Here is a 14,476-nt window from a genome sequence, read left to right on the forward strand (position 1 = left end):
TGAAATTATAAGACACATTAAAATGTATTCATTGTTGCATTCTGACCTGTACACGTCTCAAGTCTACCATAATTTTAAAGATGCAATAGGGGATTGTCTTCAAGAACAGATTTTGTTATGCTGGTTGAAAGTGCTGTCAGGCTAAAGTTAGCATTTTCCAAGATCTCCTTCTGCATTTTTAATGCACTGCTGAGCAGAACATCACCAACGCTGATCTCTTGATATAATACAACACTCCCACCCTGTGGCTCATTTACCTTATTGTCATGAGTAATCCTGCTTTGACAAAGACACCTACACATTGAATGCCTACTAAATCATATCATTATTACATGTTAACACCAGTTAAACTTTTCTTAAATTGTAATCATTATAAAATGTGCCTTCACCTTTTCTGACTGAGTCTCATCAAAGAAAACACTTAATAATCTGGGCTCATCTGCTTGCTCGTATATAATGTGCTTCATCATATATACTGGATTTAAACGTTTAAAATCACTGTATAACTGCATCAAGCCACGTTAAGTGTTTAGATCGTCCTGCTGTTTTCAGTGATGCATGGATTGTTATTTCCGTGCCCCCGGGAGTACGGTCCCACAGATGGGATTCTTATTTCCGTGCCCCCGGGAGTACGGTCCCACAGATGGGATTCTTATTTCCGTGCCCCCGGGAGTACGGTCCCACAGATGGGACTCTTATTTGCGTGCCCCCGGGAGTACGGTCCCACAGATGGGATTCTTATTTCCGTGCCCCCGGGAGTACGGTCCCACAGATGGGATTCTTATTTCCGTGCCCCCGGGAGTACGGTCCCACAGATGGGATTCTTATTTCCGTGCCCCCGGGAGTACGGTCCCACAGATGCGATTCTTATTTCCGTGCCCCCGGGAGTACGGTCCCACAGATGCGATTCTTATTTCCGTGCCCCCGGGAGTACGGTCCCACAGATGGGATTCTTATTTGCGTGCCCCCGGGAGTACGGTCCCACAGATGGGATTCTTATTTGCGTGCCCCCGGGAGTACGGTCCCACAGATGGGATTCTTATTTGCGTGCCCCCGGGAGTACGGTCCCACAGATGGGATTCTTATTTCCGTGCCCCCGGGAGTACGGTCCCACAGATGGGATTCTTATTTGCGTGCCCCCGGGAGTACGGTCCCACAGATGGGATTCTTATTTCCGTGCCCCCGGGAGTACGGTCCCACAGATGGGATTCTTATTTCCGTGCCCCCGGGAGTACGGTCCCACAGATGGGATTCTTATTTCCGTGCCCCCGGGAGTACGGTCCCACAGATGGGATTCTTATTTCCGTGCCCCCGGGAGTACGGTCCCACAGATGCGATTCTTATTTCCGTGCCCCCGGGAGTACGGTCCCACAGATGCGATTCTTATTTCCGTGCCCCCGGGAGTACGGTCCCACAGATGGGACTCTTATTTGCGTGCCCCCGGGAGTACGGTCCCACAGATGGGATTCTTATTTGCGTGCCCCCGGGAGTACGGTCCCACAGATGGGATTCTTATTTCCGTGCCCCCGGGAGTACGGTCCCACAGATGGGATTCTTATTTCCGTGCCCCCGGGAGTACGGTCCCACAGATGGGATTCTTATTTCCGTGCCCCCGGGAGTACGGTCCCACAGATGCGATTCTTATTTCCGTGCCCCCGGGAGTACGGTCCCACAGATGCGATTCTTATTTCCGTGCCCCCGGGAGTACGGTCCCACAGATGCGATTCTTATTTCCGTGCCCCCGGGAGTACGGTCCCACAGATGGGATTGTTATTTCCGTGCCCCCGGGAGTACGGTCCCACAGATGGGATTCTTATTTGCGTGCCCCCGGGAGTACGGTCCCACAGATGGGATTCTTATTTGCGTGCCCCCGGGAGTACGGTCCCACAGATGGGATTCTTATTTCCGTGCCCCCGGGAGTACGGTCCCACAGATGGGATTCTTATTTGCGTGCCCCCGGGAGTACGGTCCCACAGATGGGATTCTTATTTCCGTGCCCCCGGGAGTACGGTCCCACAGATGGGATTCTTATTTCCGTGCCCCCGGGAGTACGGTCCCACAGATGGGATTCTTATTTGCGTGCCCCCGGGAGTACGGTCCCACAGATGGGATTCTTATTTGCGTGCCCCCGGGAGTACGGTCCCACAGATGGGATTCTTATTTGCGTGCCCCCGGGAGTACGGTCCCACAGATGCGATTCTTATTTCCGTGACCCCGGGAGTATGGTCCCACAGATGGGATTCTTATTTCCGTGACCCCGGGAGTACGGTCCCACAGATGGGATTCTTATTTGCGTGCCCCCGGTAGTACGGTCCCACAGATGGGATTCTTATTTCTGTGCCCCCGGGAGTACGGTCCCACAGATGGGATTCTTATTTGCGTGCCCCCGGGAGTACGGTCCCACAGATGGGATTCTTATTTGCGTGCCCCCGGGAGTACGGTCCCACAGATGGGATTCTTATTTCCGTGCCCCCGGGAGTACGGTCCCACAGATGGGATTCTTATTTCCGTGCCCCCGGGAGTACGGTCCCACAGATGGGATTCTTATTTCCGTGCCCCCGGGAGTACGGTCCCACAGATGGGATTCTTATTTCCGTGCCCCCGGGAGTACGGTCCCACAGATGGGATTCTTATTTCCGTGCCCCTGGGAGTACGGTCCCACAGATGGGATTTAGAATGTTCTGTGATGTCACATATCTGTCAAATTCAAACTGCGTTTTCGCACGTTGGCTGGCACTGAGCCAGAGAGAGACGTGCACTGCTCTCGTCATATTATCACACTATGCAGTGTTATTAACCACATAATGCATAATTTAGATTTCAGACACTTAAATACACATAAATACCAGTAAAACAATACATTTAGAGTTTGAAAAATACACACGTCTATGGAAGCAACAATAACAATCCATTCAAATTAAATGTACAGATGTGTTTTATTCAAATCAGATACACATAATGTAAGTAACTATAAAGTTCACTCTATTCATCACCCAGTTCACCCCCCATTTATTACTTGTATTTCAGGAGACATTGATCAGTTCATGTGCTGTAAATCTGACTGACAGGACTCTCTGAACTGAAAAGAGAAAAAACATGGCGGTGCCCATCTCACATTACAGATCACGATTAAAAGATAATTTAGATAGGTTTTTAACCCTTTGAAGTCGATTAACGCATTTATGCGTTTTGAGTCATTTTCTCCTGATAACCCCAAAAAGAACTTAAATTACACTTTCAGTTTTAATCGTACAGATAAGAGCAATACATCAATCGAATCTGTAAAGGGTCTACTTTTTTTTGGATACAGACATAATAACAACAAAACTTTGTGCACTTATAAAATAAAGATAACAAACAAGGTGTGCTGTCTGCAGCCTTTGTCTGCGCTGATCTTCATTTACAAACATGTCATTAAAATGAACTGTAACTCCGTGAATACTCAACGAAAATACATGAGAGAGATATCTATAGAAAGCTTGACATGTCTACTTTTAAACTAAACAAGTTTCGCCGAAAACAGATATTCTGTGATAAAGTAATCCATATCAAAACAACGCGATGTCTGTTTTACATGTCTCCCTTCATTATATCTAATGTGACCACGCCCCCGCGCTGAACGCTCTATTCAGATTCAAACTGAAGCGCGCGGCTTGAATACGCCCATAACAGAAGAAAAAGCAGCGAGACTGTTCTTCAAGTTCTTTTATTTTACTGTTTGCTTCGCGATGAGAGGAATAAGACATAATTCACCCCAAAAAGATGTGATGTGTTTGAAGATTTGAGAAATGGATTTCCTCAGAAAAAAAAGAATGAAGCACTTTATTCAGCAGAGATCATAAACATGAGTAAGTCTCTTTTTATTTATTTATATACTTGTACTAGTTTTCACATAACGTGTAAACATTTTACTAGTTAGACTTTTTCCAAACTATAATTCCTGACTAAATGTATAATCAAATGAAATATTATGAAGTTTCAATAACAATATACAATACTATACCATTCAAAAGTTTGATGTAAATAATATAAATGTAACAAATAGATAACTGTAACAAATGTAAAAACAATGCTTTTCTTTCAATTTATTCCCCCTAAAAACCCAGAAAAATATTCTCAGCTCTTTTCAACATTAATAATAATAATAATAATAATGATAATAATAACAACAATAAATGTTTTTTTGTAGAAAATAAGATTGTTAAAAGGATTTCTGAAGGATTGTGTGACTGGATTAATGATGCCAAACAATTTGTTTGAAAGTCAGCTTTGATTGTTCCTGATAAACTGTTTAACTGCTCCCCCAAGTGGATATTAAATTATGTTGTGGGATAATTAAATATATTCTAAATAAACTACAAACATAAAATTATATAGATTGATCTTGTAACTCCTCACTCACAGTGGCACAGATGACTGAACGGCTCATTATGCAGCTCATTATGCGGCCCTTTGTCTTCTCAGGTGTAAATCACAATGATATTCATGGTAGTTGACGCCTACTCGCATATGACTTTTACCAACAAAAAGTGTCTTAGAAAATTTAAATCAATATATTGTTTTCTGTGAGTGAGGAAAGGTTTTTAACATTTTTAGTTTTTCACTAACCACGCATAATATTTTTTTCTCTCAAAAACACAATCATGTACATACATGCATTTCACATATTATTATAGCCCAGTTTGTGCTGATTACAGTGAGATTAGACTTTACCCATTTAGATATTTATAAGAAACTGAAAAAAGCACAAATGTCAGGGCATGACAAAACTTCTCCAGGCCCCAAAAATACCCTTAGACTCCAGAGGGTTAAATGACAAAACACACTCATTTACACATTTTTATGAATCGGAATATCAGATTGTTTATTCACAAGTTTGTGAATATTTTAAATAAAAAAAGAGAAATGGAATAAAAGCGAGTCCTCTCTCATTCAGTGTTATTGTAGACGCGGTGTGTCATGTGACAAGCCTGACACATCGCCATGGAAACAGTAAGGGGAACTTCTAAAATAACGGTCGTCTAAAAACAACACTGAAAAGGTTAAATATGCAAATTCAGGATTAATAGCTCCAGTCTAGGCCACAAGCAGACAGGCCATGGGCTCCTGCTCCACCTCTCAAATTGACTAAATATCTCGGTCAGTGGTTCTTAAACTTTTCACAGAGTAGTACTTGAATTCAAATGATTGATGTATGATTCAAATATAAACCCAACACTTGGCTCATGTTTTACTTTAGGTAAATATTGCTATGATTATAGGCTAAGGTTGTCTAATAAAGCAGTAAGCTCTGCGAAGCCGTTTCGTGAGAACAACCTTGGTTACTCCCTCATGGTCCTGTCTGGACATCAGCGGGAGCGTGAGGCTGGCAGATTGGACAGAGGTGCCCTCATGGCTAACAGAGATGTATTTCTCAAATATGCCTGCACATTCGAGAAGATTGCAGAAACCATCAGAATGCGCAGACAGAGAGAGGGAACAATACCTGGCTGTGAGGGTGACTGTCTGGTGGGCTTTGGTGTCTACAGCAAGAACACCTTCAAGGAGCTCTATGAGGCCAAGGACAGGGAGAGGAAAAGGTAATATATGCTTTTGCTTGCTAATTGTATTGATCTTTTGTATGTATTTTACTCTAATCATTCATGTATATTATTTTGTTGCAGCTATGTGGATTTCATCAAAAGCTAGAAAACCAGTGCAGGCAGCAAGATGAATGCCCTGAAGAAATACATCTTGCATAGGGAATGGAAGAAAATTAGGGCTAAAAGGAGGAAACAGTCATCCTCTGTATCTTCTGCATCCCAGCCTGTACCGCACCCTTCACATCTGGCTTCTCCTCCTCCCACCCAAAGCTCCTTTCCCAGCCAGCTACAGTACACGGTGAGTTTTTAGATTATACCTGGCATAATTGTATGACATTGTACATTTTCTGCACTCAGAGCCAAAAGATGCAGATCTTCTGGCTTCAGCCATAGAGGTGGAGACACAGGGTGAGTGTTTTGTTTTCTGTTGTGTCATATAGTATTATGTAACCATAAATGCCTATAAACTGAAAATAATTAAATCATTATTACTCATTAGAAAATTAAAAATTACTTCTTTACAGTACATCAACCACCACCAACTTCAACGCCGATCCGCTCACCTTGTTTGGAGCAAAGAGAAAGGCTGGTGTCAGTAGCTTCTGAGGTACAGTTTTCACTTCATAAGTGTGCATATATATATATATATATATATATATATAAACCAGGGTAGAAGGGCAGTGCTGACAGACAACCTGCAGATGTGGTGGTACCCTCCCCAGCCACGTCTGCTGTATCATCAGCCTCCAGCATCGCCGGACGTGTTCTTCACCTGGCCGCTGTGTTTGTGGATGCCCTACAGGATGTGGTCCTACAAGCTGATCTGCAGCTCACCAGACTGCAGACGGTCCGGTCAGCGACTGACTGCTTGTGGGCTCTACAAGACAGTGAGGCGGTATTTTCTGGCGACTGAATACCTTGAGTGTCAGTGGTCCTACGACATCCTGGACCAGCTGGATCCGTTAATACTTCTCACCAATCATTCCTGAGGCTATGTCCAATTGTTTTCCAAATATCTATTTTTTTAGAGTATCCTTGTCAAATAGTGTTGGGTTTTTCTGGACATTGATGATTAGCTTCTCTGCAATGTCTTCTGCCATTGTAAATGTGCAAGCCCTTTAAATTAGAGTGGATTCTGATTGGCTGTCAGTGTTTTATCATTCATCAGCTAGAAAAAAAATCATTTTGAAAGTGATCGCAATGAAATGGCTCCTCTGTACAGTTATTGTTATAGGTTTGGTGTTAACCTCAGAGGAGCTGAACGAAGTCACAGGACTGGGCTTCGGCCCATCTTCACATCATCGTTCACATGGTTTAGGCTTCAGCTTCCTTTAGTGTTTTAGACATCTATTCTAAAGTGTTACCAATGATTATTATAAAACCAAACTGGTAGTTAATGTGTAATTAATGCACTACAAGAGTTATTTTGATGCGGTTCACAATAAAGTATTTTACAAAACAAAGATGGATTCTCTAATACTTTAAAGGATGCTCCTCCCAAAAATGTCTAATTCTCATTTATTCACCATCATGTCCAAGATGTGTAACTTTTTTATGGTAAACAGATATTTATATAAAATAGATCCATATCAGTCCATATAATACAAGATAATTTGTCTCTTAAATCTGATTCTTCACAAACCACATGAAGTCAAATTCTATCTTTTTGGTCATAAAAGTTCATTAATCAGAAGTCCTGTCCACTTTCTTCTTTTTACCACAATAAGAATTTAGTTATTACATTAATTTGAATACAAAAAGAGCAAACACTGGTTGTTGAATGGTTTTATTCCACATAGATTGTTTTTGGGGGAAATGATGACGAGGGCAAAACAACGGCGAGGTGAGAGATGTGACGAACACAGAAACAAGAGAAGATCAGTAGTATGGAAGATTTCAGGAAACACACATTACGTGCAGATCTCGTTGTTTTTCTAACTTCATGGACAGGTTACCAACCAAACTTCATCTCATTTAAATCACACTACATTGCCTCATTCATTATTTTCAGTCATGTGAAAATACAGTACACAGGTTATTTAATGACGGTCATGTCCTGACAAACACGTCATGTGTGCATATTATATACACACACATATACAGAAGCTGACCTAACAACAGAAACAATAAGAGATATTAATATAAAGGCTGTAATACACAACAGGACCCCTTCTCTTCACACAGCACCTTCAGGAAGTCTAATAATGCCTGTGTAGTGGGACTGAGGCCAGACACAAACCTAGACACAAATATGTCATCACTACATTACAAGTGAGCTTCTCATTGTACTCTACGATAACAGTTACCTTAAAATACGGTCTGTCCCAGAAAACCATACACGTTAGTGTTCAGCTAGGTAACTTTTCACAGTTTAACTAACTTAAATTCTCTTCACACTGCCCCACCAGGACAGTAGAAATAAAGTGACCACAGGAGGAAGTTCATGCTAATGCGTGCTATAGCTCTGAGAACTGCACTTTGACACATCAAATGCAACAAAATATGTACGAAATATCAATAGATTTTAGGATAGATTTTAGTTTATTGTTATTCGTTTTTTATTATTATATTAGCTATGTCACCCTGTGGTTGGTTACTGAGGGTTTAGGCTTGATGCTATGTTAAGATGAACTACGTTCTACAATGAAACTGTGAGCAAACCACCCAACAGCAGATCTATACTTGCCTACAGAGACCAGTAAAATCGCAGGTGTGCATCAGTGAACCACGCATGGGTTTCTGGACTATGCTTCAGCAATCCAACATAACTTGTGAAAGTAAACTGCTATTGATGACGTCTAACTTACATCTTGGCATTCTCAGAGGATGGTGGCAGCATATTATTAGCCTTTTTGTACCTTGTATAACAAGGGGAGGAGGGTGGAATCGAACTCTGAACTGGACCAAGCAATCAACCAAATGCTCACACTTGGGTTTGTGAAAACAGTCGTAATCTAGATCCGTTAATGTGATGTGGTTTAGGACCCTGCATGCATGACATAAAGGAAATCATAGCCCAGTATAAGGAGCAAACATCAAAGACAAAAACACGCACATGGTCACCCTCAATGGACGAAACCATGACCTGACCAGAGCCTCTTAGCACCGTCCTCTGATCCTTGTTCTGTGGCCATGGACATGCTGCAGCCGTCACGCTCTTCACTGCTCGAAGGGACCGCTCTTAACTTAACTCTTAACTTCAATATATTTCATCTCTTTTTGTTCGTCTGTGAATCTGAACATTTCAAAGTAATCCATACAACTCCAATTATGTTCATCACATTTTTGGATTACTTTCCCATTGTCTATTTCTGGAGCCTGCTTGGGCTCTAACGTTTAGTTAGGTGAAAAATAGTTAACACACACACACACAAAATTATTAAAATTAGCAAAACAAAATAAACTTACTAACGGTGATCTAGTTATCAGGCACTGTAACTTATTAAAAGTTATCACATCCAGAACCTTGCAGTGTGTATATGGCCATTTAGATTTGCTTTTAAGATCATAATTCAGACTAGCAAACCCAATCTAAATGCTATTACCCTCGTCCTCGCCTCACTCCTTTGCTTCGTGTCCAGCAGTAGTATGTATCTGAAGAACTGTTAAACAGAGCAGAGCTCAAAACTGATTAAATATTTAAAAGAATAATTTGAAGTATAAAAATACAGCCCATAAGCAACATGGTGTTGCTCAGAATTGAGTGAGATTTCAGCTAACGAGTCCATAGAAGAACATGGGGATTGACGTCAATCATTCCTACACAGACAACTCATGAAATAATAAAAAACAGAGGTACTGTACCCAGTTATCACAGAACGATAAAATGTCCAAGTTATACTGCACAATCACAACTGCAATACAGACGGATCTGTTCAACTTCTTCATGTAACATACGATACGACTTCAGGGTGAATCTGAAGCCAGAGCAAGAGAAATATTCAGGTGTATCTGACACAATTATAAAATCTAAATACTGTTCGCATCAATATTTATACCAGTACATTAACTCAAAATCACTACAGCTATTGATGGTGCAAAGAGGTGTCCAGTGTGCTCTCTCTCACACACACACACACACACACACACACACCCCGTCATCAGAGACCTGTGTTTCAGTCTCACTGGCGGCTGTCAGGTTACACCCCTTTTCCAGTCCCCCTTCTCCTCCTTCACCAAAGCTGTCTTCCTGTATATGTGGGAGGTGCGGATGGAACCTGTGACGGTAAGAAACAAAATCAGACAGGTTTACAGACATTTACACAAGATAAGTGATGCATCATAAGAGGGGGAAAACACCTGTCAAGTGCATTAGACAGCATACAATCTGTCCCCAGCTGCTGTACAGCAGAAGTGGAAGTCCTGCCAATCAGGAACATGCAGACGGAGAGGCCTTGAAGAGAAGACTTGCTTGCTTCTCTTGCTACAGTATTTAGAGTTCTTCCTTCTCTCCTTTTTCTTCTTTTTTTCAGCAAGCTTCTCTTTTCAGAACCCTCCTTTTGTCTACATTTACATTTATGCATTTAGCAGACGTGTTTATCCAAAGCGACTTACAGAGCATTCAGGCTATACATTTTTTTAATCAGTTTTTATCAGTACGTCTATAAGAGGGAACCTTTCAATCCTCTGTGAGCAGGACAAATTTTTCTGAACCCGGGTGTGCACCCTCAATCTGTACCCGAGTCTGCTTAAAAACGATGGTCATGTGAACTCCAGTTTGCTGGTCGTACCAGTCCCTTCATACAAAAATAACTATGGTCAGAAATCTTTTTTTTTTATACATGCGCAAAAATCTGGAATGATATCCCATATCACATAAGAAAAATACCATCTGTTACAGGTTTTAAAAAGGCATACAAACTGTTTTTACTGAACAGTTACACTTGTGTTCATTAATTGTTTTGAAATTGTCCTAGTTTTGTTTGTATTGATTTGGATTGCCGTTTTTGTTTAGCTTATGTTTAAAAGTGTTGTTTTTCTTTTCTTTTTATGTTGTAAACTGTGTTTTATGTTTTATGTTCTGCAGAACAGGAACCTGCTGGAAACCAGTTTTTAAACTGAGTCAGGCCCGTTTAAACTGTATTTCAATGTTACTTTTTAACCTTTCCTGTATAATTTTCCAATTTCGCGAAAGTGAACCGCTATTAATGAAGTATTATGTGATGAAAATGTGTGTTTGTGTGTTTCACTCACTTTACTGATGAGTCTGACTGACGCTGCAAAAAGAGCTGTATATTTCATTTATGTTCGCCTTTTGTGTTTTCTTTAGAGCATTTGCAGTTCATTCGTAAGACAGACGCAAGTGCCGTTATGTACCGGCAATAGCTGATAAAGAAGAGTTGAAGTCTATCTAGCAGTGAACAACTGGTATACAGCCAGCATTTTCTCAGAGGATTATCAATCCAGTCTTGTTTTTCCCAAAATAATTATAATACAGTCGACACTGTGGTAACTGATGATGTCTGGTTCGGATTTTGAATTAGTTCTACATTCACAGTTGTATATTGCCTCGTTCTCTTTAAGCAGAAATATTGCTTTTGTTTGGATTGATGTTAACTCAGCTTTGGACAAGGCTTTGGCTGCAGCATTGCATTGCATTGCTGGCATCTTTAGTTCTATTTATAGTTGGGTCAAAGAAGAGAAGACACTGACTCTCCTCCATAGTGCATCACTCATCACTTAAGAACCAAATGTTTAAGGGATACACCATTCGTGCATTGGAACATCTGTCCAATAGTTTGTAAAAAATCAATGATATGACTAAAATGTTATTTATACATTTAGTTATTTAGTGATCTTGATGGTATTGCAAATAAAAAAGAATAGTCATCAAGTATAGGAGCTTTTTTATCATAAATCTTATTTTAAGATTTTGCAACGCACTAAACTGTGCAGATTATATATATATACACACACACACACACACACACACACACACACACCTTAAAAGGATTAATAATTTAACCTTCGGATTGAGTTGCCTCTGTCCTGGCAGTAATTCCATAGGGACCCCTAACGTCAGTGTTGATGTGACGTTGAACGTCACTGACTGAAAGGGAACAAAACTGTTATGTTATGTAACCCTCATTGCCTGAAGGAGGGAACGGAGATGTTGCATCCCTCATGCCATAACGCTAGAATGCAGGGATGCTCTCTCAGCTCCTCAGCACAAACCAGAATGAATGAATGCACACTGCCATCTTATATACCTCTATGTACGGAGAGTGGTTTGGCATGCAAAATACACTCGCCAATAGACACTGGCCATTTCTTGAGCTCCGAGGTGACTTGGGCTCCCTTACGTCAGTGTCGATGTAATGTCTCCATTCCCTCCTTCAAGGAACGAGGGTTACATAACAGACATTTCCTGAGTAGGGAATGATACTTTGTGTCAATTGCGGATGCAATGGGAGCATCCTCCAGGTGTGACTGTTGTCTGAAGCCTTTGGAAAGCAGATTTCTCCTAAGGAGGCTCCTCCAGGAGTGAGGTTCGAAAACCAAATGTATGTCAGCCAAAACAGTTCCACTAAGAGATGCTGCACTTTGTTTTCTTGATTCAAATTCAGATTCAGACGCCCTGAGATGTGCACTGCCTTCTGCGACAGACACTTGTTCTTCACCCGAAGCAGAATGCACATCATGGAGGCAGACCCGGTTATAACCACAATCATCAGAAGAGACTGGAAGATCTGACCAGTGTTGGCACGGGCACATTCTAGTGATACAGTGCCTCAGAAGCCAGTGGATATAGATTTCAGACAATTATCATATCTTAATGGTGTTCCTATAAGACAAAGCATTGAGTGAATGTATGAAAAGGAACGTGGGCAGCATTTTTCATGCATATAACCATAAAAATCAAACAGCTTCGTAAAATATTGTTGGGAAACATGTAGCTCTTCAATTCTGCAGTTATAACCAAAAAATTGTTCAAATAAATTGTCTTAAAGGCCCAAAACGTAATATTTCGCTGCCTGAAGGGTGCGCATTCAAAACAGAAACAAAGGAGTAGTTTGATGAGTGTGGAATCATGCAATCCGACGGGACTCGAGCAGAAATCATGTTCATGTTCAATAATTTATTAAATTGGTAGAATGAAGCAGGTTGAAGCTGAAACGAAGCCGCTGAATGAGTGTGACACACGGCTCGAAAGCAGCGGAGCTTTTATTATGCCACAGTCAACCGCAGTCAAAGCGCTGCTGATTTATTATGCTATATACGTTTGAAAGTTTTGTTATAATGCTACTCTGTGCAGTCGTTACCGGTCTATTAAAACACACAACACATTAAAGAGTATTTGGTGTTTCCATGTCATTCTATGAGTCCATGATAGTTTTCCCCCCACATGTTATCTACTGTACTGTAGGACCGAAGACCTGAACCTGACTCATCACAAAATATCAGCTTTGATCTTCTCCGATAACACTAATAAAACCTCTAGATCAACAGAAAGGCTGTTTTTGACAGGGCCTGTTTCAGGTTTGAGTTGGTCAGTCACTTTTCTCAAACCTGTCAGATATATGGAATCAGGTTCCAACAGGTTTATTTAGTCTATTTATAAAAACATGAAGTTGTGTACTCACTGCTCCTCCGTTTAGTATCATGGTCATCTCAGTCGGCTGGTAGACGTTACTTCTGAACGGTGCGCTGGGTCTGGCCCCTGTGTTGCCATTATGATGGCTACCACTTCTCAACCCTACAACACAGAAGATGGATGTTAGGATCTATTTAATGTATATTAAATGACATACTGATCTTTGTGCATAATTGTACCTGCAGCATTTTCATCAAACGCGTATCCCTGGCTCTCCACAAACTGCCTGTGTGAAAGTGGGATGTCCTCATCAAGGCTGGCGTCTCTCATGCGTGATGAATTCTGAGATGTGTCAAAATAGTCTGGAGCTGAAGGCTGAGGTGGGGATCGAAGACAGGCATGGGCTTCAGGAGCAGCATGGCACAGCAATAACAACCAACCCTGTGCTACCAGGGCCACAGCCAATGCTGGATCATCCCAGTCCGGAGACTTCTCAAGTACTTTGTTTCCATAGACGTAGAAACCAACCCAAGCCACCCACAGGAGAATGGACAGCAAGCAGGAGACTAGGAGCCACACAACATTACAGTGCCATTGTCGTGCCTTCCCACACAGCGCTAATGTTGCAGTTACAAGGGCAGCCAGCAGAAGTGCCACCACATAGGCACAAGCGAGTGCAAAGTCCAGTGGCTGATACTCGCAAGCCAGGTTACCCTCCCGCAGCACTGTTAGAAACAGCCACTCTGCAGCAATAATAGCTTGTACTGCTGTTAACCCCAGCACTAGTCCAACGAGGGCACACCCGCCCGGGCTACGAGACTCACATGCAAGCTTGCGCAGCCTCAAGCCCTGTGTTAACATGCAGGCAAAGCAGAGGGAGAAAAACAAACCCCAGAGGGCACGTCGCACCACACAGATGCTTTCATTTTGCTCAATAAGGTATGCAAAGCTAAGCCCAAACAGCCCAATAATGCCCATTAACAGTAAGAGAATCGGACCGATGCCACTTCGCCGTGGTGCCTCGGTCACGGAGTGCAGGCGACACAGTAACACCATCACAAGTAAAATGGCAGCGAACACACCGGCCGCTGTTACGACCTCCACCACCACGCCCCAAACAGCACCCAGGTCACACAAGAGAGTGTATGGTCGTGGAGGTCCAAATCTGCAGCCAAACGGGACCGTCGCCTTCTCATCTGCAGACAAACTCACACCCAGGCCAGTGAGAAGCAGGAACACCACATCAAATAATGACATCTGAGAAAGAGAGGAAACCGAAATTAGTCCAGTTTGCTTTTAAAATATACAGTGGCCCAAAAATTATTTTGGTTGCTTAAGTCCCATTTAAAGCGTGGATGTC

At 42.1% G+C, this 14,476-nt stretch overlaps 1 protein-coding gene across 2 annotated transcripts in view; it reads right to left on the bottom strand.

Moving 5' to 3' along the window:
- Positions 1-9,718: 9,718 nt before the first annotated feature.
- LOC132148762 (G-protein coupled receptor family C group 5 member B-like) overlaps positions 9,719-14,476 on the bottom strand; it is a 38,100-nt gene continuing 33,342 nt past the window's right edge. For both annotated transcript variants that reach the window (XM_059557456.1, XM_059557457.1), the window contains 3 exons: positions 13,356-14,373; positions 13,166-13,278; positions 9,719-9,799 (listed from right to left, as the gene is read on the bottom strand). In XM_059557456.1, the coding sequence (XP_059413439.1) occupies positions 9,755-9,799; positions 13,166-13,278; positions 13,356-14,373 (1,176 nt within the window). In that variant the 3' untranslated portion in view covers positions 9,719-9,754. The remainder of the gene's footprint in view (positions 9,800-13,165; positions 13,279-13,355; positions 14,374-14,476) is intronic.

This window comes from Carassius carassius, chromosome 9 (assembly GCF_963082965.1).
Source record: "Carassius carassius chromosome 9, fCarCar2.1, whole genome shotgun sequence".
Lineage (NCBI taxonomy): Eukaryota > Metazoa > Chordata > Actinopteri > Cypriniformes > Cyprinidae > Carassius > Carassius carassius.